Source organism: Diuraphis noxia, unplaced genomic scaffold (genome assembly GCF_037042655.1).
Source record: "Diuraphis noxia isolate RWA-SAM2 unplaced genomic scaffold, SU_Dnox_SAM2 contig0005, whole genome shotgun sequence".
NCBI classification, from domain to species: Eukaryota; Metazoa; Arthropoda; class Insecta; order Hemiptera; family Aphididae; genus Diuraphis; species Diuraphis noxia.
In genome coordinates, this window is record NW_028301715.1 from 31,874,089 (window position 1) to 31,900,885 (window position 26,797).

Genomic DNA, 26,797 nt, shown 5'->3' on the forward strand with positions numbered 1-26,797 from the left:
CTTGGATTAGCCAACAATTATAGTTATTACATTGTTTCCAAGTAGTAAAAATAACTTATTAAATGTTACTTTTGCAATATTGTAAATAGTTGGCTTAGCTATATTTTCAAATTAATTCAACTGCTTTGTATCTGTTAATTTGAAATACCTATTTTCATAATTTTAGTACCTACATAGTAACCAAAACTATAGTTGATCGGTTTATCAAAAAATGTTACAGTTACTTAAAAAAAGTATAGTATAGGTAGGTACCTTGTTTTAAGCAAAATACCTAAAAAATAGTATGACATTATTGGTATCCAATTAAAAATAGCAAATAATAGGTATATTTATTATTTACTATATTAATATAATATTTCACTTATAAAAAGTATTTGTTCACAAATGTTCATTCATAAAAAGCTTTTTTTGAATCGTTTTAACATCTAATTACAATCAAAAAACAATTAAATGGGTCAGTTATAAGTTCATTAATATCTTGTCGCCTAATAGCCGTTTTTTTATCAGATACCTATTAATTAATTCTATTATAGATGTTGACAAAAAAAAAAAAATTAAAAAAAAAAACAGTAAAAAATGACAAAAGTCCATCGTACGTTTATAATGTAAATATTTATTTACTTATACTTATTTATTTATTTATTAATTTGTAAAAATGTCCAATTCACAATAACAAGGCATAGGATATGAAAGTTTAAGAAAGCGGGTAAGTGGGTACCACTCTGCTGTACATTAGGTGGTTGGGTGGACCTCTGACTAGGGTAGGTTAAATTTGAATTCAATGATAGGTATCATTGTATACGAAAAACGATTCTGAACGGAGATGATTTAGTCTAAAATATATTATATTTAAATACGAGTATTGTCCTATATTTTATTTTGAAACAAATATTTTATTTTTTAATTAGGACACATTTTGCATAAGGCATGGTTAATCAATTTTTCCAAAACCATTGCATGTAGTTATCATAATTCATAATACTTTATATTATCATAGATATACATATACCTGGTTTGAGAATAAATCGTTATTGTTAAGCGATTTCATAAAAATTTAAAACTCAAACGCTCAAAACATTTTTCCTATAGGTAATGATGCTTCAAATTTTCTCTATAGCTATTTGAAGCAAAACTTATGGAAAATTTAGTGTTGAATTTTTTAACCTTAGATATAAATACAAACAATTTTATGAGTTTTGAATTACAAAATAATTTTCAAATATTCATGGCTATAACGAATTTTTGTCAATATTTGAACTTAAAATGCTAATAAAAAAATTGTGACCAACAATTTTTAATTTTTTTTAGCTACGATAAGAACAACTCATAAGGAACCTTGTATTACATTTTCAAGTTTTTTTGGTTATCCAACATTTTTTTACCGACCCTTCAAAAATAAATTCTAATAAAAATCGAAAATTTCAGTGGTCTATAAATAACTCAAAAAAGTCAAAAAATTTTGAAAATTAAACTTTATATAGATAACATTCACATAAACATAATCTCAAAATAAATCATAATATTTTAAAAATTTTATCAAATATAGAAAATGCCTTATAAACATCCAGTGAAAATTTCAAGTATCTGCGGTCATTTGTTTTAGAGTTAGACCAAAATAAGAAAATCGTTAAATGAGAAATCTAGTGAAAATCCAATGTTGTAAAAATTTAAATTTCAAACGCTCATAAAAACTTAATTTGACTTTCTGGTGGATATTTATTTTATGATAAAGGTTGACAAACTTATAAGAAATCTTGTGTTAAATTTTTTATGAATTTCTAGCTTAAAATAATTTGCGAATTTTCGTGATTGCTAGGTATTTAGTCAAAATTTAAAATTTGAATGCTTATAAAAAAATTGTGACTACATATGTATTTCTTTTATTTTTCAACTGCTATTGTAACAATATGTTAGGAGCCTTGGATTCAATTTTCAAGCTTTTCTACCCAATAAATAAATTTTTATCGATATTAATTTTGAAAAAACTAATAATGATCGAAAATTGCATATGTCTATAAATAGTTCAACTTAAGTCGACTGTATTTTTGAAAATTGCATGGTGGATGGAATATACTAATATAAACATTCGGTGAAAATTTCACGTCATGTGTTTTAAAGTTATATCAAAAACTAAAATCGATTTTGTCGAAAACTGATTGTGCGTAAAGTTTCCCGTTTTTCCCTTAATTTTTAGTTTGTTTATCCCGAATATTTAGAAAAATATTTTTTACTTTTGACCCCCCAAAGTACCAACTAGATTCACTTTCTGATCGAACGAGGTACTGAAGTCGAAAATCGAAGCACTTTTACTTCCCCAAAACGTGATGACAGACACAAAAAAAAATACAAAAATGAAAAACATACATCATTGTAAAATCAATACATTCCTCGCTTCGCTCAGAATCTAAAATACAATTAATTTAATCTATCCATAGACCTTTTAAAATAATTTTTGTTTTATTTGTTTATTATATTTAACCAAATATATTTCTTGTTATATGTGCCTACTTATAAAATTAAAAGTATTCCATTGTTTGGAGTGTCAACACCACAAATTACTTAGTAACATTTAATTTAAATTAATAATTTTTAGACAAATTAAAATCAGTAAGCCAAATTATTAATTCATTTTTTTTACTACTCTCAATGGATAAATTATATATTAGATTTTATATTATTATATTAAATTGATATTAGACATATCAAGTCTAAATTAAACCCTGTCCTGAGTATATTTCTCAGTACTGGAGAAAACAATCTCGGAACAGAGGGTATTTTTTATTGTAGCATTTGAATATTTATATAGTCAAAAAAAATGTACATTATATTATTACTTATTTTCAAACATAACGTAGTATGCCTTTTTGATTTTTTAGATTAGTGGATCTGTACTACGCATACCATCAGCTCAAGTCAAAGATCGTGGTATATATGTTTGTAAAGCTACAAATGAAGGTGGGACTGCACAAGCATCTTCTATTATTGATATTGAACGTACGTATTTATTAAAACATATTAATAAATTAAACAAATTTGTATCGATAATATTAATTTATAATTTGTTAGGAAGGGAAGCTCCGACTATTGAATTATACCCAAGCGGTAGACAAACTGTGACTCTTGGAGGTAGTGTATTATTCCAATGCCGAGTAACTGGAGGAATTCCTACACCTGTTATCAAGTGGACTAGACGCAATGGCGAAAGTTTACCTAGTCAAATGGAGGAGATTCCACCGGGAGTAATCAAGTATAGCAAAATTAAATGAAATCATTAAAATATTTTATTTCAAATGTACTTAGTATCTTAATGTATTATGTCTTAGAATTACTGGTATGGAAGCATCTAGTGCAGGCGAATATGTTTGTGAAGCCAGAAACAATGCTGGCATGACATCAGCTATAGCTGTTCTTGAAGTCCAATCTGTTCCCGTTATTAACCTAAGGCCATCTGGTATTATAACAGTACTACCAGGAAAACCAGTTAAGCTTCACTGTCGCGCGACTGGAAAACCGTCACCCACGGTGACATGGACTAAGCTTACACAGAGTTATTCTTCTTACCCGTAAGATTGATTTGATTTACTGATATATTGAATCCAATTATAACCAGCATTTATTTTTTTTAGTGAATCTCGCAGTAACTTAGGGTCATCTGACATAGCTGAATATGTTATAGAAAATGCTCAACCATCAGATACCGGGACATATTCCTGTATTGCACAAAATTCTGCCGGACCTGTGGAAGATCGAGTACAACTAATTGTGTCTGATGACGCAAACGAAATATATGGTGGAGAAAATGAAGGAAAATCAAATACAAACGAAGAGGAAAATAAAACATCTGGTCCGTTCAGAGGTGATATAGCTGGAAATGATGAAAGTGGTGGTGTAATTCCTAACACAAAACCTGAAGATGAATTAGTAAATTTAGTAGGATCTAAAGCAGTTCTTACTTGTAATGCCGGTATGTGTAAATACATCTATGATAGTATGATCTATACCTCTCATAGACCATTGACCATAGTTATGATACGATTTTAACATGTTAATCTATTTTACCTGTTTATAGACGCATCTGCGATTAGAGATCGCATACAATTAACATGGGTGAGAGGTAACCAACTCTCATTATCTGAAGAACATGATATTATCGATAATATGCTAATTTTGAGAAATGTCCAGAAATCGGATCAAGGACAGTACAACTGTTTAGGGATTGAATCCGATGGAACTGTTGTATTTAGTCGACCCATTACATTAAAAGTAGTTGGTAAGTTAAAATTTAAAATAAAATATAATCATCTCAAATATTTGTACTTGTATGACAATAATTTAATATTCTGTAATTATTAAAACGCTGACAGAAAAAAATCAAATTTGTACCGTTGGAGGTAAAAAAAAATAACAATAATAATATTTTTTTACATTTTTTATGTAATTATTTACCTATACAATAATCTAATAAACTCTCATATTTTAGAACCTCCAAGAATTGTTTTGAACCCAACACGACAAATAGTTAAACGAGGTGACAACGCTCAAATTATGTGCACCGCTGATGGAGATCAACCTATTTCAATCACATGGTCGAAATTGTATAGTCGGTCATTACCACCTACTGTACAAACGAGTGGAGGATTTTTAAGAGTATATATATATATGAATATTTTTTTTTAATTCCTTTTTTTACCTTCATTTTTATTAATAGTTTAATGGCATCACTGAACAAGACACTGGTAGATATTTATGTAAGGCTGTTAACAACATCGGAGAAGCTGAATCTGTTGCTGAAGTCATTGTGAACGGTAAAATTTTAGTCAATAAAATTGTAAAAAGTCAAAAAGATAAACAAAGCATTGAGCTCATAAATCTATAAGATAAACAGTTTTACTTTGAACAATACAGTTACAATTATTAAATTATACTGTTTAGATAACTTACGAGATCACCCCGCTCCAATCATCAGAGCTATTGATCACAATCAAGAAGTATTTGAAGGCGGAAACACTAATCTCCGGTGTGTACTACCCAGATCAAGTGAAGTGAGTAATACCAATAGTTATATCGATTATAACTGAGAATAAATATCTATTTATATTAAAATTTTAATCAAAAAACTCATTGATGCTTAAAAATATTTAACAGCAATACACTGTGAAATGGAGCCGTATCCGATCACCACTTCCAAATGATAGTCAATTACGTGGGGAAGTACTAAGCTTACGAAACTTACGTATGAATGATTCTGACCGTTATACATGTAAAGTGGATAGTCCGTACGGTACAACTACTGACTACATAGATCTCCGTGTTCTCCGTAAGTCATGAAAAATAAATATTATTTAAATAATAGCATTGGTATCGTTATTATTTTATTTTATATCTAGACTTTTTTTTTAATTATCGTAGTTTTTTAAGTTGCGGACATCTTAAATAAAACACTATCTGTACATTTTTAATTATTTACCTTAGAGACAAATTTTAACTAAGTGGCGGTAATTAAAAAAAATACTTGCATTACTTTGCATAAAATATTTTCTTATAATTATACAATTGGAAATATCTATTTCATTTTTAATAATGTTGAGTATTAACTTTACAATGCAATATATTGGTACAATATTGTAAAAGAATAATATTATATTAAATAATATATAAATGTGACTTCACTCAATATTGTAAAAGTTTAGCCTAACTTTTTAGTACTACCGTTGACTTTTTATATAAAGTGTATTTTATTCTAGACGCAATTTAATTAATACATTATTTGATATTTTATAACTTGTAAAAAATCCTAACTCCGAGTTTATTGGCCAAATCTAAACATAATATGTGAACTATTCACTTTGAGACTTTATGCAATTTTCATCAATTATTTCATAATTAGTAATTACTCACCTTTAGAATAATTAGTGATGCGTTATGTGCGTGTAATTTATGTGGATATATAGAATGTATATGCGATTGTTTCTTTACTTCTTTGTTTGTCTGTTAATTACTGAAAAAAATACTAAAGTCGACTCTCGGTAACTCAAATCTTGATATAACTCAAAATACTAGATATTTCGAACAAAAAAGATTCTATTAAAAATAACAATAACACTTAATCTTTAAATAATCTTGTTAATTTAAAAATTTATTGAACAAGTTTTCAATAGGTATCCTAAATTTTCTAGAAAGTCGAATTTGTTTTGCGCCTCTTGAACTTTAATAGGTACCTACCAAAAGTCGACTGAATATATAATTTTTCACTATTAATGACCACTGGTATACCTACGTATAATGATTATTAATTGTACATTTCAAGCGTATAGTTTTACATTATCACTATGCACAAGTATTTATTTATCTGTTTTTCATGTACAGTGGGATTTACCAAGAATACTCAATTTCTCACCCCCTTTAATAATGCTATTATTAAAATTTTGAGTTTGGGAATTTTTGAACATACTTAAAAACTTTATAATATTTTCAAATTCTTAAGATTTTTTGTATTTCTTAAAGGAGTGGAGATAAATACTTCTGGTTTTCAAATGTGAACTCCCTCTTCTACCATATATTTTATATCGGATAATTTTTCTGGAAATATTGACTTATTAAAATAAAAACTTTGAGGAGTGCTTAGTTTTTAGTTATTTATTATGTACTAAGGATAAAAGATCCACGATAAGGGCCTTGGAAAATAGAAGGGCTATGACCACTGGATACTTTTTTGGTTGTACAAAAATTCACAAGAATTTAAATAAACTCATTAAATTAATTAAATTTATTAAATTATTAAATCCTAAATGCAAAAATGAGGTGAGCAAGCTTGGTGAATCATTCTGTATACAACTACAACCAAATAGTCTCATTTCAAATATTTTATTGTGCTTTTTAATTTATTTATCTTCGCTTTACACTTTTCATTCTAAAACACTTTGCTTTGTATTTGTGTACATATGTCATATAGTAGAACTATAAACACGTAAATTTTAGACATTTTATACATTTAAAACATTTATATTTTTTTAACTGCCTATGTATATTATTTATTGACGTACTGTACTTGTATCAACTTTGTTACACAATTATTATATTATTTGTATTGTCCCTGCAGGTGATAAATATTTTATCATAATTAATTTTCTTATATAAAATGGCATAATGCACCAATTTATGTTATAGCTAAATTTTAGTTTTAATATTATATGATTTTATTACTTCTTGCACGATTTTGTCAACTTCTATTGTGGTTTTCGCTTTTGGTGATGGTGGTTGTCTATGTTAACAAAACTTCAGCATCTTGTCTGATTGACGAGTTCCGCTGTAACGACGGGCAATGCATTTATTTTACTCAGTATTGCGATGGCACGCCGGACTGTTCCGACGGTTCGGACGAAGAAGATTCGTGTTTGGAGAAGAAAAAGAGAATTGGTTTGTCCCCGTGTTTTTCTTTTCATAACTAACTTAAAGATACACACATTTTGCTTTCTTGATTATTAAGAATCCACCAATCTATCACACTGGTGCTATATGCACTTGTACAATAAATAAATGTACATAATATGCTCAAATGCACAAATGCTTACGGCTATAATAGTTTAAGTTATTTTTGTTTCAATACATTAACTCATCAAGAAAGCACTAGACCTAACTTAACTGTATACTGTATATAAACCATTATTAGTCATTATATATAGATACGTATATTATTGCAACCTAACTCAGGTAAAACTGTAAAAGAAATTTATACATGGTATAAATTGTCTTATTATATTCATATAGTACTTGTATTTTTATATTTTTAACAATCGAACGTAATCTTGTATACATATTGTGTAAAGGTCGGAACTCTGGTCTTTTTATTAAGCCTAGCCAAGGAACGGTGTACATTGGTGACACTTTAGAGCTCGAGTGTATTTGGGCGGATGACGCAAGTACCATTAGTGAATACAGTGAAATTACATGGGCCAAAGTAAATGACGACATGGCAAACAATGTCGAAAACCTAGGATCCACAATCAAGTGCGTTATTTCTGGGTTAAGCTAAATTTCTCAGTGATGATGTAATTTTAAAAATCTTTAATAACATCGGGTTAACCACTACAGGCTTAATGACGTGAAACAAGAGAATGCCGGAATATACAGATGCACGAAACGAGATAAAAATAATAACATCGTTACTGAAGATTATGAATTAATCGTTACGCGTAAGTTATAACTTATTTATATTTTTGGAAAATGTCTAACCGTGTATTTATTACAATAACGCTTCTTGGAATTGCTTTACCTATTATGATTTTCGTAAGTGTTTTACAACATAGGGTTCATTTATTAGTATGAATTGTATTTTAATTGTATTTTTTGTTTACATAGCAACTCCGTCCGATGCTGCTTCGCCATCAGTTAGTACCAAGTACGCACCATATGGAAAATCTGTTGTAGTAGAATGTAACACCGATCTATCGCTACCTGTTGAATATTCTTGGGCCAAATTTGGACCTCAAATGGAACCTATATACGATCGCGTAAGATTTAATATATAAAATATATTTGTAGCTGCCATTAACAATTATAAATATTTTTAGAGAAACTTAACGCTGTATAATGTTACTGAAAAGAGTGCGGGATTGTACTTGTGCACAGCTTCGAACGAAATGGTGAGAATGGATATTCCAACGGTGCTTGTCGTTACTGGAATCGTACCCTCATTCCGTGGCACCGACAGCTACTTAGCGTTCCCTACCCTTCTTAATACTTATTTGGAATTAAACATCGAAGTTCACTTCAAACCCGAAATGAACGATGGTGCGTTATCATTGCGTTATAATAACTATAATAATATAATATGCCCGTTATTTTATTTATCGGTTATACATTTGATGATTATGATATTATTGTTTAAGGATTGATATTGTATAATGGTCAAAAACCTGGTGGCTCGGGCGACTTTTTCTCGTTTGGACTTCGTGACGGTATTCCTGAGTTCCGTTTTGATGTCGGATCTGGGGCTGCGATCATAAAAGCAACTGAACCTGTGACATTGAATGAATGGCACGTGGCTAAACTCGAAAGGGTTAAAAAACAAGGTACCATGTACATCGACGAACGCGGTCCGTACCGAGGCGTCAGTCCGGGCACGTTCCAGGGAATGGATTTATCTCAACTCTTGTACATTGGTGGAGTGCCCGACTTTGGGTCGATACACAAAGACGTCGGTTTCCAAACTGGATTCGTTGGTAAGTGCGCATTAAGGCTATAAACCAGTGGTGTACCTACTTACGCTAGTCCCCAAACAAAAAACTCAAATTTTAAACAAAACTCCTCTATACATTTATAATATGTCAACATTTTTAAAGATAATATAATAATTTAATAATTGTTATGAAATCGATAAATGCCTTCTATTTAATATCTCACTTACGGAAAATAAAACTTCCAAAATATTCAATGTTCAAGTTTTTTTTTTAAAGTTAAACCAAAAAATTGTTTTTATATGTTTGTTTTCATGCTCACTATTTTTACAATATTTGCTTACATGTCATTATACTGTCATATACTACTATAAGCTATTGCTACTATTAACAAATTTGAAAATAATGACATTAACACAGTGGTATAATACATAGTTAACAATAATAATATCATATCTTTGAATACGTGATTCTCTACAGGTTGCATCAGTGGTTTTAAATCAGAAACCCGTACGTATAACTTGATGAAGGATTCAGTGGACAAACAAGGTTTGGGCACGTGTGATGTTTGTTCCAACAATCAGTGTTTGAACCAAGGTATCTGCCAAGAGGCTCAAACCAGCCAAGGATATACGTGTATATGTCAACCCGGTTACAGCGGCGAGTATTGTGATAGGATAAGTGAAGTATGTACGCCCGGTAAGTCGGAAGTTTTTCGAAATCACGCTTAGCATTTAGACATGTTATATAACAATTACATTTTTTCTATTAATATTGTTTGTGGTTATTATAGGCATATGTGGGCTCGGTGAATGTTTGACCGGCCACGAAGAAATCGAATGCAAATGTAAAATCGGTACGCTCGGGAAAAGATGCGAACGTACTGTTGAAATCGTCGAACCGTATTTCACTGGAAAATCTTATCTAGCGTACCCGGCACCGACTTCGCAACAGAAGTATTTAAAATATAAAAACGCTTACTTAAAATATATTGATTTAATGATTTCCATACCTCGTTCTTTATAGCAGTAAATAAATGTTCTAATCGTACTATTTTCGTGTATTTCAGACTAACGATATCCTTAAACATCAATCCAGCGTCCTTGACTGATGGTGTGATTCTGTACGCCGCTCAAAACCATCAAGGAATAGGCCAATTCCTGTCAGTGACGTTGAAAAACAGACAAATTGAATTCCGTTACACCGTGGCCGGTATGTAATGACCCGCAGAGCTCGGTACCTACTTTAGGAATTTGCATATTTTTTCTGAAAATCATTTTGACGTATTTGATTCAGAACAAATTTGATCCGTGATTTAAAATTTAAAAGATTTTTACACATATTTTGTTTTTTTTTTTTCATCAAAAATGCATAATATTGTAAGCATATGTTTGTTTTCAACTTTTTCGGTTCCTTTTAAATTGATATTTAAAAAATTGTGTATCATATATAATTCCTGAGCAGCTGAGCTCTGATAGTCTGATTTACTTACAAAATATTTATATTGTATATTCTATTATGTCCGTTATTGAAGCGACGAATTGTAACTCGTTAATGCCATTTAGGTATGACGTCCATGTTACGAAGCAGACAAAACTTGGAAATTGGTGAATGGACCACAATAACCGTTAGTCGTAACACGGAAACGCAAGAATGCAAATTGTCAGTCAACAAAGAAACGCCAATCAGATCCATCGAAAACGGTAACATGCATCCCTTGGAATTGAAAACTCATCTGTTTATGGGTGGTTACGATTCGTACAAGATGAAAATCGCTAAATCCGTGGAAGTCGAGAACAATTTCAAAGGATGCATAAAAATGGTAATACCTCTAGTCTCTTGATGTTTGATTTTTATAGCTATGTATATATAGATCACAAAGATCTGACAATTGTGTAGAATGCTAAGTATATTCTGAAACGAGTGAAACTACTGAGAAGATAGCTGGACCTAACTATATAATTGTGTCTGAACTTCAAAACTTGACCATACATGCATATGGTTTTTTTTTATTGGTCTTTAGCCCAACGACTAAGGGTGGCTACTAGTTGCGTCCCGCGGTAAAAATTTCTTCCGAATTGTGGCCCGAGTTTTTTTGGGATGCATACGAATTGCGGCCCGAGTTTTTTTGAGTTACATATGAATTGCGTCCCGGAATTTAAAATTAAATTAATTATATGTATGTAATTAAATTTTATTATGTTATAAAATGCATTTATGCATTGATTTTCATTCAAATATGCAAACAAAAATGCATGTTAATTAAATTTATTTAGTTTAAAAATGACAAATATATATAATTTATTAAATGAGTAATATGGACAAACAAATTTATTAAATATATATTTGAAATAATTGGTGTATAATGTACTTATTTAGCTATGTATTTTGTATAAAGTAGGTTCATTCGACATTATAAGTAAATTAAAACAGAAAAGCGACGGAACATTCTTAGCGGTAGTAAAGTGACGACTAAGGTGTCTACATTATAGGTACTGTAATTATATTTTATCAGTCAAGATTAAGTTATCTAGAATTAAAAAAACCCGGGCCGCAACTCGTCTGTACCCAAAATAAACTCGGGCCGCAATTCGGATTAGACCTTTTTTCGTAGATATTTTCGGGACGCATCTATAGTATGCAGCCGCGACTAAGGCCATTAGCAAATAGCAAAATTATATAGCAAAATTTATAAATAGCAAAAAACTTTGATAGCCGGTGGTTCTCAGCCGGTGCCGTGAGAAATGTCTGATGATATTTCCATAACGTTTGTGTTGAGTGTGCCGCGAAAACTTGTGATGTATAATAGTGTGCCGTGAACCAAAAAAGCCATGAGAACCAGTGCTTTAAACTTTAAAGTGTAAAGAAGCTAAAACTTCTTACCCGGCGCAATACGCATGTATGCTTAGGTCAAATAATCAATTAATAAACAAAATTATTATCTAGCTAAAAGTCTCTGGAATGGACTTGGACATGATAAGTTCTACCGTGGATTCCGCGAACACAGAAGACTGTGTTACTGCTCGGGGAGATGCCTGTTCGTATAACCACTGCAAGAATTACGCGAACTGCCATACTACGCCCAAACACTATGAATACGTATGCGAATGTGAAAACGGATTCAGGTAAACTGATTGTGGTCGAATTGAATTATGATTATGATTTTTTTCCGGTCGAGTATACTGAAATGGGATGTGTTTGTGGGTGTTTTTATATATATAGTGGTCCGAAGTGTGATGTCGAAGCGAAGTTGTGTTCGACGCTGAAACCGTGTCTCAACAACGGTATATGTACCGACATCGATTCGAGCTCGTACAGGTGCGATTGCCCACTCGGACATTCCGGACCGACGTGCAACGAAAGTGCGTATTCATCGTGGAAGACAAATTATTATTTTTGTATTTTTAACGTGAATTTTTTTTTTCAGTGGTGGTTTTGGACATCACAGCCAATTTCAGTGGAAACAGTTATCTGCAGTTGGAAAATAGCCTAATGGATCGGAATAAGAGAGAACATTCCATATCGATGACGTTCACCACAGATTCAGCTAACGGTCTATTGTACTGGCAAGGCCAAGAACCCAACAACGATGGTGTAGTCGAAAATTACATCGCCGTCTCTAGTGAGCGAATAACCAATATTTATAATAATAATAGATCGTTACGAAATTGAATTAATATTTGAGTGGTTTTTTTTTTATCGAATTAAGTCTTATTTCTGTTTATAAAATCGTATTTTGTTTTGCAGTTGTCAACGGCTACGTAGAACTGAATCACAGGTTCAAAGGCAGATCTACACCAGCAATCCGAGCCACGGACCATCATGTTAACAACAATGAACCCCACGTGATATTGATCCGTGGAAATGGAGCCGAGTGGTCTTTAGAACTAGACAGGTTGACTACAGAATATGGTAAAGAACGGGACGTAAACATCCAACAACTCTTGGAATCTACCGATTTGATATATATCGGTAAGTCGCAACAGCATTTATTTATTACTCATATCGATACCTTAATCAGAGAGAAGAGATTTGGAGAGTAGTGGTTAGCCTTCACTTATTGTGACATATTTTTCCAAATTCTTTAAATTAGAATAATTTTGATAATAAAATACATTTCTAATGAGAAATGACAATATATTATGATCATGTATTTAAATCTACTAAGTTGTTGCAATGATTGATTATATTGATACAATTATTATTTATTACCAATCAATGTAATAAACGTTAAGTTTTAAAGGTAATAACTAATAAGTAGTATGTGTCCAATTAGATGATTTAATAAATCATTGTGTCTAATTATAACTATTGTTTTTGTTTTAATTTCAAAATCAATAATTTATTTAATATGAACCGTAGTAAAAACTATCATAAATACCAAGTGTGGCTGGAAATATTTATTTAATTTGCGTTTATTAAGTTTTAATTATAAATTTTAATAACTATAAGGAACTTAACATGCTTGATATTGACTTGACATGACCGTATTCTTTAGTAGTTTTACTAAAAAAAATCTGTCCGTGGGTTTCGGAGTTTAAAAAAAAGTCGAATTCTTTTACGCAGGTGGAGTACCGGAAGTCATACTGACATCGAACGACAACCATTACAAAGGATATGAGGGTTGTATTGGTGATGTACGTATCCAGGACTCAGGATACGTAAATCTGGGCCAAAAGTCGTTGTCCGGCAAAAACGTTGCTTCTTGTAACAGGTAAGGGACAATATTATTTTTTTATGCATTATTATTCTACAAAATATAATTCGCAGGGCTGTGATTTTAGCCCACTTAAAAACTCTATTAAATAAACTGAATTCCTAGTACAAAAGAGAAACAAGGCAATTTAAAAAACATACAAACTCATTATATCTACAGCCCTGATTATGTTTTTGTTTACCCGATCTAATAATAACGTATTTTATTTTTGTTTTTCCGACACGCTGCTTTTCTTCGACTTGTGGCGGGTAAAAATAATAATAATAATAACACTACTAACACTAATCGATCATTTCGTTTATGACACAGTTATTATTATAAAAAGAATGATTTAAGACGTATACCGTCTTCGTTGATAATCACACAAACCACTAACGACCAAGTGGTATTTCAGGTGGACTCTCAGTGGCCCACGGTCCCTGGGTGGCCGGAACTCAACGAAACCGGAAACTTTGAGTCTGACACCAATAACGAATGCTTTTGTACACACGATAACTTTAGCATAAGGCTTATGTTAACTACGTTATTTTTGATATTATTGTTGACTAATTCATAACTTTCCGTGAGAAAATATTACCATTTACCAATGTTATTATCCTGTGTATATATATGTATATTGTATATATAGGTAAATTAATATACTATATACCACGCTAGTTGTGACTTTATGTTATGTACCATAAAAAGTATATTATGTATATTGTTTATATATATTTATTTATAATAAGTGTGTGATTATTATATGAGAACATATTGTATTTTGTCTGATGTGTATATCAAGTGTCGACGGCTGCAATTAATGCTATAATTATAATTACTCACAAATCGCTTCGTTTTACACCATTCGACTGAAAACTTTAATTTTAGATATGAATCATACATTACCCAATATCGTTATTCGTTGCACATCGTAAAAATACATTAAATAAAAATAAACACGTGAAGACTTAGGCGTAGAAAATGTAATTAGGTACGTTGAACTTTTATATTTTTTTATATTATATATAGGTACCTACCTATATAATGTTAATGTTTCTTGTTTAAGATGTCATTAAGGCATTTTAAACGAAAGAGTCAAATTTAAGTCAATTTTACACCCAAAACATATCTATATTTTATGTTATGATCAAATGGAAACGTGCACTTTTGAATAAGGGATAAATTCTCGACCATATAATATTGCCCAAAAGTACAACATTATGTAACATTAACGACGGGCACAATATATTCGATAACCTAAGCATACTACTATATATATAGATTATAGGTACCTACCGAGTACGACCTATACCAGAACTGTTCGCTTTTGTAAGCATGCTTAATTTACTTAAAAATAAAGATCGCTGTAAACTCGCGTCTCTCGGTTTTTGCACATAATAATATTAACAATTAGTAATAACGTATCGCATTGGTGCTATTAGAGGATGCTATAGCTAGGTATATAGCCTCTGCTACGGTTGTATCTATTAAATTATGTTTTACATCCATATAATCTTGTCTCTTATTAGTATCAATATTTTAATAAAAATAGTATCTACTTACTATAGTATATTAGTATTTTATTTATAATATATGTTATTTAAAAATACTGACTTATATAAGAATGATTAAGAAGCACCTATTTATAAAATAAATGAAATATACTTATTTGGAATAGTATTTAATTTAATGATTAAAGTAAAAATAGCCTAGAATTCATTGCCGATCTACGATGAACATACTATATTTTTTCTACCCGAAAAACGGGTGTCTAATTTAGTTTAAAATTTTTAGCATCGCATCAACCTCCAATTGTGCCAATGCAACGTGCATAGTAGAATTTTAAGCGTAAATAAATTTCACTGTGGACCATTTCGTATTTTGATTACGATCAAACTAATGTTTTCGTTTTAACCAAAACCTATTTAGTCATATTACTGTGCAGTATGTGCGTCATCAAAACGCATATATTCATAATAAGCCATTTCAATTTACAGGGTAGTGTCTAAAGTGGTACAGGGCCGACTCAATGTACCTATATCGAGCTAGGTATCGAAAATTAAGTAAGGGGGTGACATTTTTAAAACCGATAATATTATTACTTAAGGGGTGGAAAAATCTGATTTTGCTTATGCACTACTTTGCTTGAGCCAGCCCTGAGTGACCACACCTCGCGCCTACAGACGTCATAATATAATGATGAAAATATAGTTGGCACGTCAAATTTACTATTTATATTAACTTTTATGTATTTTTATTATCAGGGCTGTGAATTAAATGTGCTAAATATATAGGTAACTGTAAAATTTACATCATTCACTTGTACATTAAAAATAACCAAAATATGTAAGCATGGTTTATTCGAAACTTTTCAAAGTTAAGTTAGTTAATTGCCTTATTTTTTTAAATTAAATTATATTATTCATAACATATAAATATTTTCTTGTGTTAAACGGAAATAACATAAGCATAGGAGATATATACCTTTTTTTTCATTAAAACCAACAGTAGAGGAGGCTCTGTATGAACAATATTACTCTTCTAGTGTCATCGTTTATTAATGTCAATAATATGATAATACACCCACATACTCAACACATTATATATACAATTAAGGATTAAGGTTGCTTCAGCTTACATACAAAGATACTAATATAGGAGAAATATATCTAACCTAAATAACTTGACATTTTTTCTTCAAAATGTATTATATTCATTAACATATTCATCCATGATCTACTTCAATAAAAAAAAAATTTATCATAAGATATTATGATTAAATTCGGGTCTTTCCTATCCAATAACACATCAACACTTATAATTTACTATAAATAAGAAAAATGTCCACTAAACGAAACAAAACAAAAAATTCTTATTATTATTCTAATTATTTAAAATTTATATCTTCTATAAAGTAAAAACAAAAAACGCTAATTTATTACCAAATTCACAGTCCTGTTAGTTGTTAATTTTATATTATATTATATATAGAGATAGGTCAAATTTTTAAACGTTAAAATCGTACCACTCAAAATGCTGCGGAGCTATATTTAATGTTCTAACGCGTTGCTATTATATTATGTTGTGTTAAGAAAAGATTATATAATTATGATGTTAATTAGATAATAATGTTTCATTTTTGCCACAACTTGTATTACGGTACTCGCGATTGTTGGTGTATAAGACGTATATTATAATAATATAAAATCTATATATAGTAATTAAATTTGTTTAAAGCAATAAATAACATTTCTATTGTATCGGTAAATATTTTATATTTTTACATATACGCACCTTTACGTCTTGTTTAATATACTTAGTAATGGTTTTCTTCTTAATACCACTATTGCCGGTTTACATGAACAATTTCTAGGTAAATATTTAACGACTCTTCGTGAGCTAATGATCCTTCAAACATGATTCAGTAGCACAACATTGATCTATTATTACATCCTATTATTGAACCATTAAATCAACACATTTGTTATGCAACTCAGCATGAGCGTTGTAATTGTTATTCTGCAAGGGCGTTTGTTGGAGCGAGAACAACTTGGATTTTTCTACTTTGGTTGTGGCCTTGTGGGCGTTATGATCTTTTTTTTTTAAAGCTATTCTGACATTCTGTCAAAGACTCACAAAACTCTCTTGATCAATATAGTATTTATATAAATAATATGCATTCAGAATAACTCATTTTACGATGATAGTTTCAATATTATAAAGTAAATCTTTGGGTTTTTGTTGGTTTTTAAATGTTAAATCGAATCATAATTATATAAAATATTAAAACTGTAAAATACTCATATCTTGCTTTAAAGTTTAAAAATAAATTAAATAGTCTACTGCTCTACTGGATGCATTGCAGAATATTTTTAATTCGATGATTTGTTCAATTCACAATTATTTATAAAAATTAATGAATAATGACACAAAATATAGTTTCTGCCTGAACATAAATTCGCCATGCGTACCTATACGTTTGTAAGATCCAAAAAGAAACCAAGGACCCGATTTATCATTACTTAATTATCTTAATACATAACATGTGCAGTTACACACTCTTTAAATATTTATTCCCTCATTTTATGGGACAACTACCTACATCACTATCTCTGTGCCATTGCCATTTATGTGTCAACAATTTAACAATGTCTTTTTGAAAAAACTATTCTCATCTAATAATTTGTTTTGTTAACACTGCTTCTGCTTTGTCGACGATGGGACAATCACAATGGAGTGGTAATGATGGGACGAACGAAAAAACACGATAATCAAACATATTCTGATATCTTTCCCTTTGTTTTATTGTTTTCAGACACGACGTCAACAATATCATTCAAAGAAACGAATAATATAATCAACGAACAAAACGCACCGCAGTCCAACGCCGCTTAAGACAACAAGAATATTATATTATATAATATCGTAAAAAAAAACGTTGTTTTCATTTTTTAGTTTAAATCTATTTTATAATCAAATCGCTTTTAACGACGCCTACTTTTGTAATTTTTAAACTCATTAGCGTTTATAGTCTGTAAAAGGAATCATAATATTATGTAATAATAATATTGCCATACAGTTATAATATATTACAATAACACACCTGCCTATTGTCATACATAATATGTACATACGTCATACATATACATATTATGTATATCGCAACTCTGCAACGTAGTTATGTAATTTTTCATATTTTTGTATTAATTTTTAATGTTTCTGTGCGTCGCCAAAAACCACCAAACGAAATCGTTATTCTACATTGCCTATATATAGAATTATTATATATATATAAAAAAAAAATAATAATTGTAATTTCAAGCATTTCACCAATCATGAAGTGTTCTCGAACAACGACCCACTCGAGGCTCGACGTTTTTTTTTTCGTACAGGCGCTTGATGAATTCCGCGGCGGACAGAACAAATTAATCTCCTCCCTCTCGGCCTCACCACGTAGACTAATTTATATTATTATTGTATTATTAATTTAACACTATTATATTTATACATTGACTATTAATAAATCGTATATCATATCGTGCCATATATTTAATATATTATTTTCATCTGCCCAAATATAACTGTAAAACTTGTGTAGGACAATAACTTTAAAAATATTTAAGATACTCGCACATTTTTTTTTTTTTTTGAAACATAATATCAAGATCAAATTTCAAAATGAATATTTGAATAAAAATAAAAATCTTAGAATTAATATTTATATCATACTTTATAGTCATTATTTGTAAGGACTCGAAACTCTATTCCAAACTACATGTTCTGATGAAATCTTGTTGATTGATGGAAACGAAATCAATAGGAATCGTCAATCGTGGCTTTTTATGATCCTCGATCTAATATAAAGAAACCGGATTTACAGCTACGTCGTCCGAGAGCGTGGTAACTATGGTTATAGCTGGTAATCAATGTGGTTTAAGGATTGAGCTGAAGTCAGTTCTTGGTATACTCGGACACCATATATGGTATTACACGATACCAAGTAAGCAATGTCCAATTATTACAATATGATTTGATCGACACGACAAACGAAGTAGCTATGAATCCGGTTTGAGACTTGACAACGACCAAGTGAAATTGAAATTTCTTGTTTTAAAGTATAATTAATATGTGATCAAAATTATAAGACAAGTATATAATTGTATCTATATGTACCTAATACCTATTATCTAGGTCAGTGGTTCTCAACCGGTGTGCCGCGGAACAATACTGTACCGAGAGATCGACTAGGTGTGCCGCGAGAAGTTTCTGATATTTGTAATTATGCTGGTAAAAATATTGAAAACAGTAATTTATTTCATTACATTTGTGTAGAGTGTGCTTTTTATAATTATGTGCTGTGAACCAAAAAAGCTTGAGAACCTCTGATCTAGGTTATAGACTAAGTACAGTAAAAGTAGTCGTGTTGTCCGGTTGTCGTAAATAATGATGACGGATATCTAAATTAATTGTTTTACGTATTTCGCACAAACATAATGGGTTGTCAGGCGTGTTGTATAGGCAAAATAGGTACATCAATGCAGGGTTGAATAGTATTGCCCATAAATGCATTTCAGCAACATTGGTTGCACCCAATCTATAACAATCGGACCCCGTCGAAACCACTCATATTCACACACCACGACTCCAGTCGTATGCGCGAAGTAGCCACATTCTCTCGGCGTATGGAGTACAGTTATGAATGTATTGTCAATGTATCCAATATCATTATACACAATCAAACACTTGAATATCAGAATACAACGAAAAATTGATAAGGCGAAAGGGTAAGTCTATAAAAAAAAGGTTTAAAGATAAACAGTGTAAAAATATCGTAAAATTGTTGAAAAAGCAGACACTTGTTGAGAATGTATTTCAAAAAGCAAAAATGGAAAATTTCAAGTATCAGCCTATATGCGTTTTTTTTTTTATTATACCACAATAAAATAAGAATATTGTTTCATGAGATATTTCTATATGAATTAAAAATATCCAATGTCAAAAAATATCAAACTTCAAACACTCAAGAGGTAGATAAAAAAATCTATTTTATTTTGTCAAAAACTGGTTTAGCATACAAACTCCACCTTTTTTTGTTTTTGTTAAAATTAATTAAATATATAAAAAATATTAATTTTAATTAATTAAAAGACATATTAGCAAAAAGGCATTACCAACAATATGGTTTAATATTTTTATTCCTTATATTTGGGTCTTAATATATATCACAGATTATTTAAAATAGTTATTAGTTTATTACAATAATAATAAAAAATGTTCAAGTTGAAATTTCCATTTAGCATTCTTTATGAACATTGCTACTAACAATAAAACATCAAAATATAGCACAGTAGTCAATTTCTGAAAGGTGAAAATAGTAAGAGTTGTAACTTTGTGAGCTCCAAGACTAAATAATATGGTTTATACAATTACAATCATAAAATATTTTATATGATTTGAAAACAATCTAAATTTTTTTATTTTAAATAATTTTTACTTAAAAAAAAAAAAAATTGAGTTGCACATAAACTATAACCTTATATAGCGTATAAAGATCAATAGTTTGATTTTAGATTTTTCTTGAAGGCATTACCACGTCAATTACATCCTTAACCATGAATCGTATCCTAGGTGATATTTTAGATCTCATTTCATCAGATACCAAGTATATTAAATGTTCAAATATATCTTCCAAACTTATCTATAATTGTTGAAAAAGGTTATATTATTAATACATTTTATTTAATTATCTAAAGTACTTGAAAAGTAAATAAAAATAAAAAATACTTTTTCATTTAACTCTTTGCCGGCTACTTTTAAAAGATTGCAGAGGTACTCAAGAGATCTTTCTTTTGTTTTAGATTGCAAGGATTTAATACAGTAGTGAACAATGTATGGCGATATTAATGATTGTTTAAACAATTCTCCAATAAATCTAAAAACAGAAATATTAATAACAATAAATCATTTGATAAAAAAAATCTTATTATTCTGCTTTCTAATAATTGTTTTGAGAATCATGGTTTTCCATGGTTTGGAAAATGAGTCTAAGGAAAAAATCTTTCACAAATAAATGCGCATATTCAAAAACTGGAAAAAGAACCATAATTATTCTAATGTTCAAAAGTATCAAAAAAATTAAAAAATCTTATGTGGAGCTCAAAATAATATTCTTATTAGTTATTACCTTTAAATTTGATAATTATAAGTCAATTCACTGTATTGTTGAATTACAAATTAAAATGAATTATTTTGAACATAAAATTTGTTATGATGTGCATTTGGATGATGGTAAAAACACAAGAAAGTATTATGTCTGCGGGTCTGATTAAATATTTAATTTAAGTGATGTACCTGACGCAACCAATTGCTTGCATTTTTAGTCTTCTTTGATTGTGTTCATGTTCTATAGACATCAACAATGTCTCAGTGTCATCTAAACATTGCTTTTGAAAATAATTCTGACAAATTGTGATAACACATTTTTTAAATGACTTCTGATATGTTAAATGATTTCCATTTTGACAACTAATAGTTATGTCAAGAACTCTGCATAAAGAAGCATATAAAGATCCAAATGAAGATTCATCAAAAGCCTAAAACAAAATCTTATTAAGTAAATTTTTTTTAAATTTTTTACTTAAAAATTTAACTGTTTTATTTACTTTAAGAGCAACAATATTAGCAATATTTTCAAGACATTCCACGTTTTCTATTGGCAATTTTTGAAACTCATCAACTAGCTGATCAAACGTTGTCCATGTAATTTTGTTTAATATGGATAATACATTTTTATACAACTGAAAATTATAAATAAAAATTTATTAAGTGTTCTAAAAATAAAAATATGTATTCAACATACCGACAAGTAATGAGTTTCTTTCCAGACTTGGTGTTCGTTATTTGGCTATAATCAATAAATTAATAAAAAATATAATTATATAGCAATAATTTGTTTTAGTTGATAATTACTTGTACGTCTGAATTATTTTCATAGAATGTAATTGGATTCAATTGAACAGTGTACTGCCAAGAATGTTTTATAATATTTGTTTGCGACTACAATAATAATACAAAAAATATTATTCTTCATGTATTTTATGAATTATGAATTAAATACTTATGGGAAAATTATTTTAAAAAAAACTACTAACTAATAAAATAAACGACACATACTTCATTTATACTTAGGTTATCCAAGCTCACGTCTTCTGTTTCATCCTAAAAGTAATTAATTACAAAATTATAAACATCAAAAAATTATCTATAAAAGCAATAAACAAATAGATTTTATTTTTTAGCTTCTGTTAATTACAAAATATTGCAGCTCAACGATATCAATGCAATAAATAACAATAATAATTAAGGATAATATACAAATAATTTATGAATTTCTATTACTTATAAAGTTATAACAATTTCTAACCAACAACTATTGTTTTTTCTGTTAAATTAATGGATTTTTAAATTACAAACTCATTTAAATTTTTAAATTTTTACTTAAATTTTTTAAATTTATAAATTATACTACGATTATTGTAAATATGTACTTAGTTTCAATCAATTCATAAAGTAATTCAAATCATGGTTATACAGCAGTGGATGTCGTACAGTGAGTGGTGAGGAGGATAGATCCATCACAACTTTTTTTTAAATATTTATAATAATATAGACAATTTTCAGCCTTATTTCTCAGAGTCAAATGGTGCATGTTAAAAATCACGCACCTCTCCCCATGACAAAATCATTTGACAAACACTGTTATATAGATAACCGTGATTCGAAAGCCCAAAGCTAATCAACCATTCAATCTTAAACGACTACACAGTTAACATATTATTTTTAAAACAAATATTAAGTACATTACCTCGTTTATTTGAAAATTATTCAACAAATTATTTTGAAGTCTATCGTTTACGACCATTTTTAAAAATATAAGATTGTAATTAATGAAAATGTAATTTTATGTTGTATACCTATTGATTTATATTAAAAACTAAATTTCAATAGACAATATAAATTTAATGGAAAAGTAAAATGCTGTTAATAAACCGATCACTAACAATATTAAATTTTTTAACGTTAACTATGAATATTAAATAAATAACAATTTCTAAAAAAAAATAAAAAAAATAAAAAAATGAATAGTTATAAACAATTATAAACAATATAAACTAAAACTATTAAAAAGCATTACCAAATGCATAATACATTGATAGTTGATACGAAAACATTCTTATCAGTGCAAGATAATACAAAATCAATTTTTCTTTTCAAATGTCCAATGACCGCTGTACCACAATCCATAGATAATATTTACAAATAATACCACAAAGTAATTATTTATAAATTATAAAAATAATAATATGATCATAATATTTATGCAATCATAACCTAATCCCGACACAGATAAACATTCCCATAGGAAATTTTATTTTATTTTATATTTGGACAAAAAAAAAAAAAATTCTAAAAGTTTACGAATCTCTGACAATCGAGAACTCGCCTGTAAGTAGGTACTATATTATAAGTTATAACTATACGATTGGGTTACGATTTTATGGTTAGTACCTCTTCCTTTACCCATACCCATATTATGCTGTTGATCAAAAGTTTATTTTTTACTCTGTCTAATTCTTCATCGCTGTTGAGTATTGGCAATTTCCCACTTAACATCAGACAGTTTGCATTCAGAACATTTTATGCAGGCGGCATATTTGACACTAAATATTTTAGAATTTGATTTTTTTTTCTAGCAGAGCGCGCGATGCTGAGTGACATTCAATTCTTGATCGTTACCTAACTTGTTGGTAACTGGTGTCTGGTGAGTTGGAATTCTAGTTACATTCTTTCGATAAATATGTGTATAATATATATTTAGTGTATATTATATAGCACACATACATCACATGAGCATAGGTATTTATAGATGTAAATAAGAGACGATGTAGTAATATAACTTTCGAAGTTGGAACTTTAGAACAACTCGTTGACCTCAAACTGGGAATTGATAAATATTTGTCGTGTTTGCCAACTGCCGCGGCCGAGGATCTAATATTTTAGTGTAAGGACCTACATTATTTTTTTTATACAAATAATATATCATGTTACATATTATGCTGATTACCAAGTGGCTTTTAAATCCCGGAACATAAAGTCTGAATTGAATAAGGTCGAACAACTCCGAAATACCATTTAAATATTAAGATATAATTTATACCTACTTACGTTTAATGTAATTTAATTCACAAAATTAAAACTTAAAATAATCGAACAATGTGTTCGATCATCAGTTAAAAAATGTGTATAATAAATAATTTTCTTTTATATTATTTCATTTGTATTTCTTATACAGTCATACCGATAGTCTACGCAATTACAGTCAGTTGTGTAGAGTAGATACAAAAAGTCAAAATACAGATTTTGAACATTATGAAAGTTAAATAATTTGTACTTTCAAACTTTTGTCTGGCTCGAAAAATGTGCTCTTGACTTTTTCTCCAAAAGAAAAAATAGTCCGGACTTTGTTTAATTTTGACATTAATTTTCGACTGATTATTGTGGCTACTAGCTAGTATATATAGAATAATCAATAGATTATCATCATAATAATTACTGATCATCACACACGCTTGAAATTATTATAAATTATAGTTATGTAGTATACTACTATACTCCAAGTGAACACCTCTGTCACCCCTTAATATATAATGGTGCATGTGAAAATTATATTACATTACCTAATACCTACCTGGCTAGTGGCTATACCTATTTGTTATTTCCATATTTGTCGACTTAAGGAAGTAAAGTCATGTGAAGGCAGTGATAGTGGTCTTTAAATTTAAATGCAATGGACTATGACACATTTTTAACAAAATGTATGGTAGGTATGTAGAAAAATTCAAATATTGTAAATTTAAAAGTTAAATAGGTAGGTATACCTACTTATTAGGACTCTCGTTTTCCATTGCATTACATATTATAGTCATTAGTCATTAACGATTAAATACTTAAATAATAATAGCGGAAAACGAAGCAAAGAAAAACATCACCTTGTATGTTATAATATAGTCACGGTTATCTAAATTTTATAATATTTACATGATCAAATATTCAAATTCAATATCCACACTCCGCATTACGTACTGACGCTGTGGTGATGTATTTCATAATTTGTTGACTATTATAATTATTGTAGACATCATTATGGACTATCGAATACTAAAATGGTACGTGAGATATCGTAAAATATTACAGCAGATATTAAACACAGTTTGGAAGTGTACTGTACGAAAGATTATAGGATTATACCTATAGTAATAATGTAATATTATTGTGGACTGTGGCGGCGTGAACGGGATTAATTTGACGCAGTTGCGTAACGAAAAAATGTTCTCAATCAAGTGAACTTTTACTAAAGTCATTATTATTCAAATGAATATTAAAATATAATTAAACATCAATATATGTATATTATAATTAATATATTATATACACACACATGCGTATTATATACCTATATATATATATATATATATATATATATATATATATATATATACATATATACCTATATACCATATACCTATTGAAAACAATTGAATATTACTGCATCTATTTTTATTTTTTGGTATCTTATATATATATTTTTTAAATATTTTGGTGTTGATATAAAACGTGAGTGGGTGGGTGTTGAAAATTTTTTACTGCGTCATTGAGTTGACACCGCCATTGGTATTTGGTAATATAGTCGTAAATTAAGATAGTATGATTATGATATCAACTAAAGTGCCTAGTTTCATTGTTTAAGTATTAAATTGTTATATAAATGTAATATTATGCATCATGAATTATTACAGGCTAATGTAAGATAATAAAAATTTCAGAAAATACTAACGTTTTAAAAATATTATAATATATTAAATTGTACATATATTGTTAATTTTATTATATTTGTTTTTCATTCATTTTAAGTTATTGACGTTATTGTAAATTACTATTATATATTCACTTTTGTTTTATATCTTATAAAAAAATAATATTTTTACTATTTTTATCGTGATCAATTTTTAGGTTTGTTTTTACTCCATGTTTCTAAACAGAATATTAATCAGAGTATTTCAAACAAAATTCAGACTTTTAACTAGTAGCTAGATTATGAGTTATAAATATTTAAAGTTTAATTAGTTTAAATGAACGGAGTAATGGACAAAATCATTCCATTCGGGGGAGGGGCACGTGTCTTTCATTAATTTTCTATAGACGACGATTTTTTTGTATAACTACTGTCCACGAGTATCATAATATTATAATGAAAAATTCAGCTAATAAGAATAATAATACTACCAAGTACCAACTATTAATTTATAATCATAACTTGCATTCAAACTGATAAAACAGGATTTATAGTGGCTTTAGTGTCTTATTG

At 29.2% G+C, this 26,797-nt stretch overlaps 2 protein-coding genes across 9 annotated transcripts in view; one reads left to right on the forward strand and one right to left on the reverse strand.

Annotated features, from left to right (window-relative positions):
• The window catches only part of trol (terribly reduced optic lobes), a 169,312-nt gene extending 150,394 nt beyond the window's left edge, over positions 1-18,918 (forward strand). For 6 of the 7 annotated variants that reach the window (XM_089228212.1, XM_089228214.1, XM_089228216.1 and 3 more), the window contains 25 exons: positions 2,877-2,994; positions 3,067-3,247; positions 3,324-3,563; positions 3,627-3,964; positions 4,070-4,270; positions 4,481-4,647; positions 4,709-4,805; positions 4,933-5,042; positions 5,146-5,317; positions 7,282-7,416; positions 7,827-8,007; positions 8,092-8,192; positions 8,359-8,510; positions 8,571-8,790; positions 8,889-9,221; positions 9,657-9,875; positions 9,970-10,132; positions 10,246-10,388; positions 10,742-10,998; positions 12,123-12,301; positions 12,399-12,538; positions 12,604-12,798; positions 12,924-13,148; positions 13,743-13,890; positions 18,188-18,918. In XM_089228212.1, coding sequence (XP_089084338.1) covers positions 2,877-2,994; positions 3,067-3,247; positions 3,324-3,563; positions 3,627-3,964; positions 4,070-4,270; positions 4,481-4,647; positions 4,709-4,805; positions 4,933-5,042; positions 5,146-5,317; positions 7,282-7,416; positions 7,827-8,007; positions 8,092-8,192; positions 8,359-8,510; positions 8,571-8,790; positions 8,889-9,221; positions 9,657-9,875; positions 9,970-10,132; positions 10,246-10,388; positions 10,742-10,998; positions 12,123-12,301; positions 12,399-12,538; positions 12,604-12,798; positions 12,924-13,148; positions 13,743-13,890; positions 18,188-18,224 — 4,452 coding nt within the window. In that variant the 3' untranslated portion in view covers positions 18,225-18,918. The remainder of the gene's footprint in view (positions 1-2,876; positions 2,995-3,066; positions 3,248-3,323; positions 3,564-3,626; positions 3,965-4,069; positions 4,271-4,480; positions 4,648-4,708; positions 4,806-4,932; positions 5,043-5,145; positions 5,318-7,281; positions 7,417-7,826; positions 8,008-8,091; positions 8,193-8,358; positions 8,511-8,570; positions 8,791-8,888; positions 9,222-9,656; positions 9,876-9,969; positions 10,133-10,245; positions 10,389-10,741; positions 10,999-12,122; positions 12,302-12,398; positions 12,539-12,603; positions 12,799-12,923; positions 13,149-13,742; positions 13,891-18,187) is intronic. The other variant, XM_089228215.1, reaches the window with a different exon arrangement.
• Positions 18,919-20,539: 1,621 nt separating this feature from the next.
• LOC107166723 (eukaryotic translation initiation factor 4 gamma 3-like) lies at positions 20,540-23,539 on the reverse strand. 2 transcript variants are annotated; one of them, XM_015515498.2, is made up of 8 exons: positions 23,237-23,539; positions 22,546-22,590; positions 22,342-22,428; positions 22,232-22,276; positions 22,035-22,169; positions 21,724-21,965; positions 21,157-21,304; positions 20,540-21,070 (listed from the first exon to the last, which is right to left on the reverse strand). In XM_015515498.2, the coding sequence occupies exons 1-8, from the start codon at positions 23,291-23,293 to the stop codon at positions 20,939-20,941; spliced, it is 891 nt and encodes a 296-aa protein (XP_015370984.1). In that variant the 5' UTR covers positions 23,294-23,539; the 3' UTR covers positions 20,540-20,938. The 2 variants fall into 2 exon arrangements, with proteins under 2 accessions (XP_015370984.1, XP_015370986.1); XM_015515500.2 differs by lacking the exon at positions 23,237-23,539 and having other exon boundaries at positions 22,524-22,590.
• Between the last annotated feature and the right edge of the window lie 3,258 nt (positions 23,540-26,797).

Excerpts from the sequence above, each read along its gene's own strand:
- LOC107166723 (XM_015515498.2), bottom strand. The coding sequence starts at position 23,293 with ATGGTCGTAAACGATAGACTTCAAAATAATTTGTTGAATAATTTTCAA. Across the intron at positions 22,277-22,341 it reads AAAATAATTCAGACGTACAA|CCAAATAACGAACACCAAGT; the intron begins GTAATTATCAAC and ends TATTGATTATAG. Across the intron at positions 21,966-22,034 it reads CTAATATTGTTGCTCTTAAA|GCTTTTGATGAATCTTCATT; the intron begins GTAAATAAAACA and ends ATTTTGTTTTAG.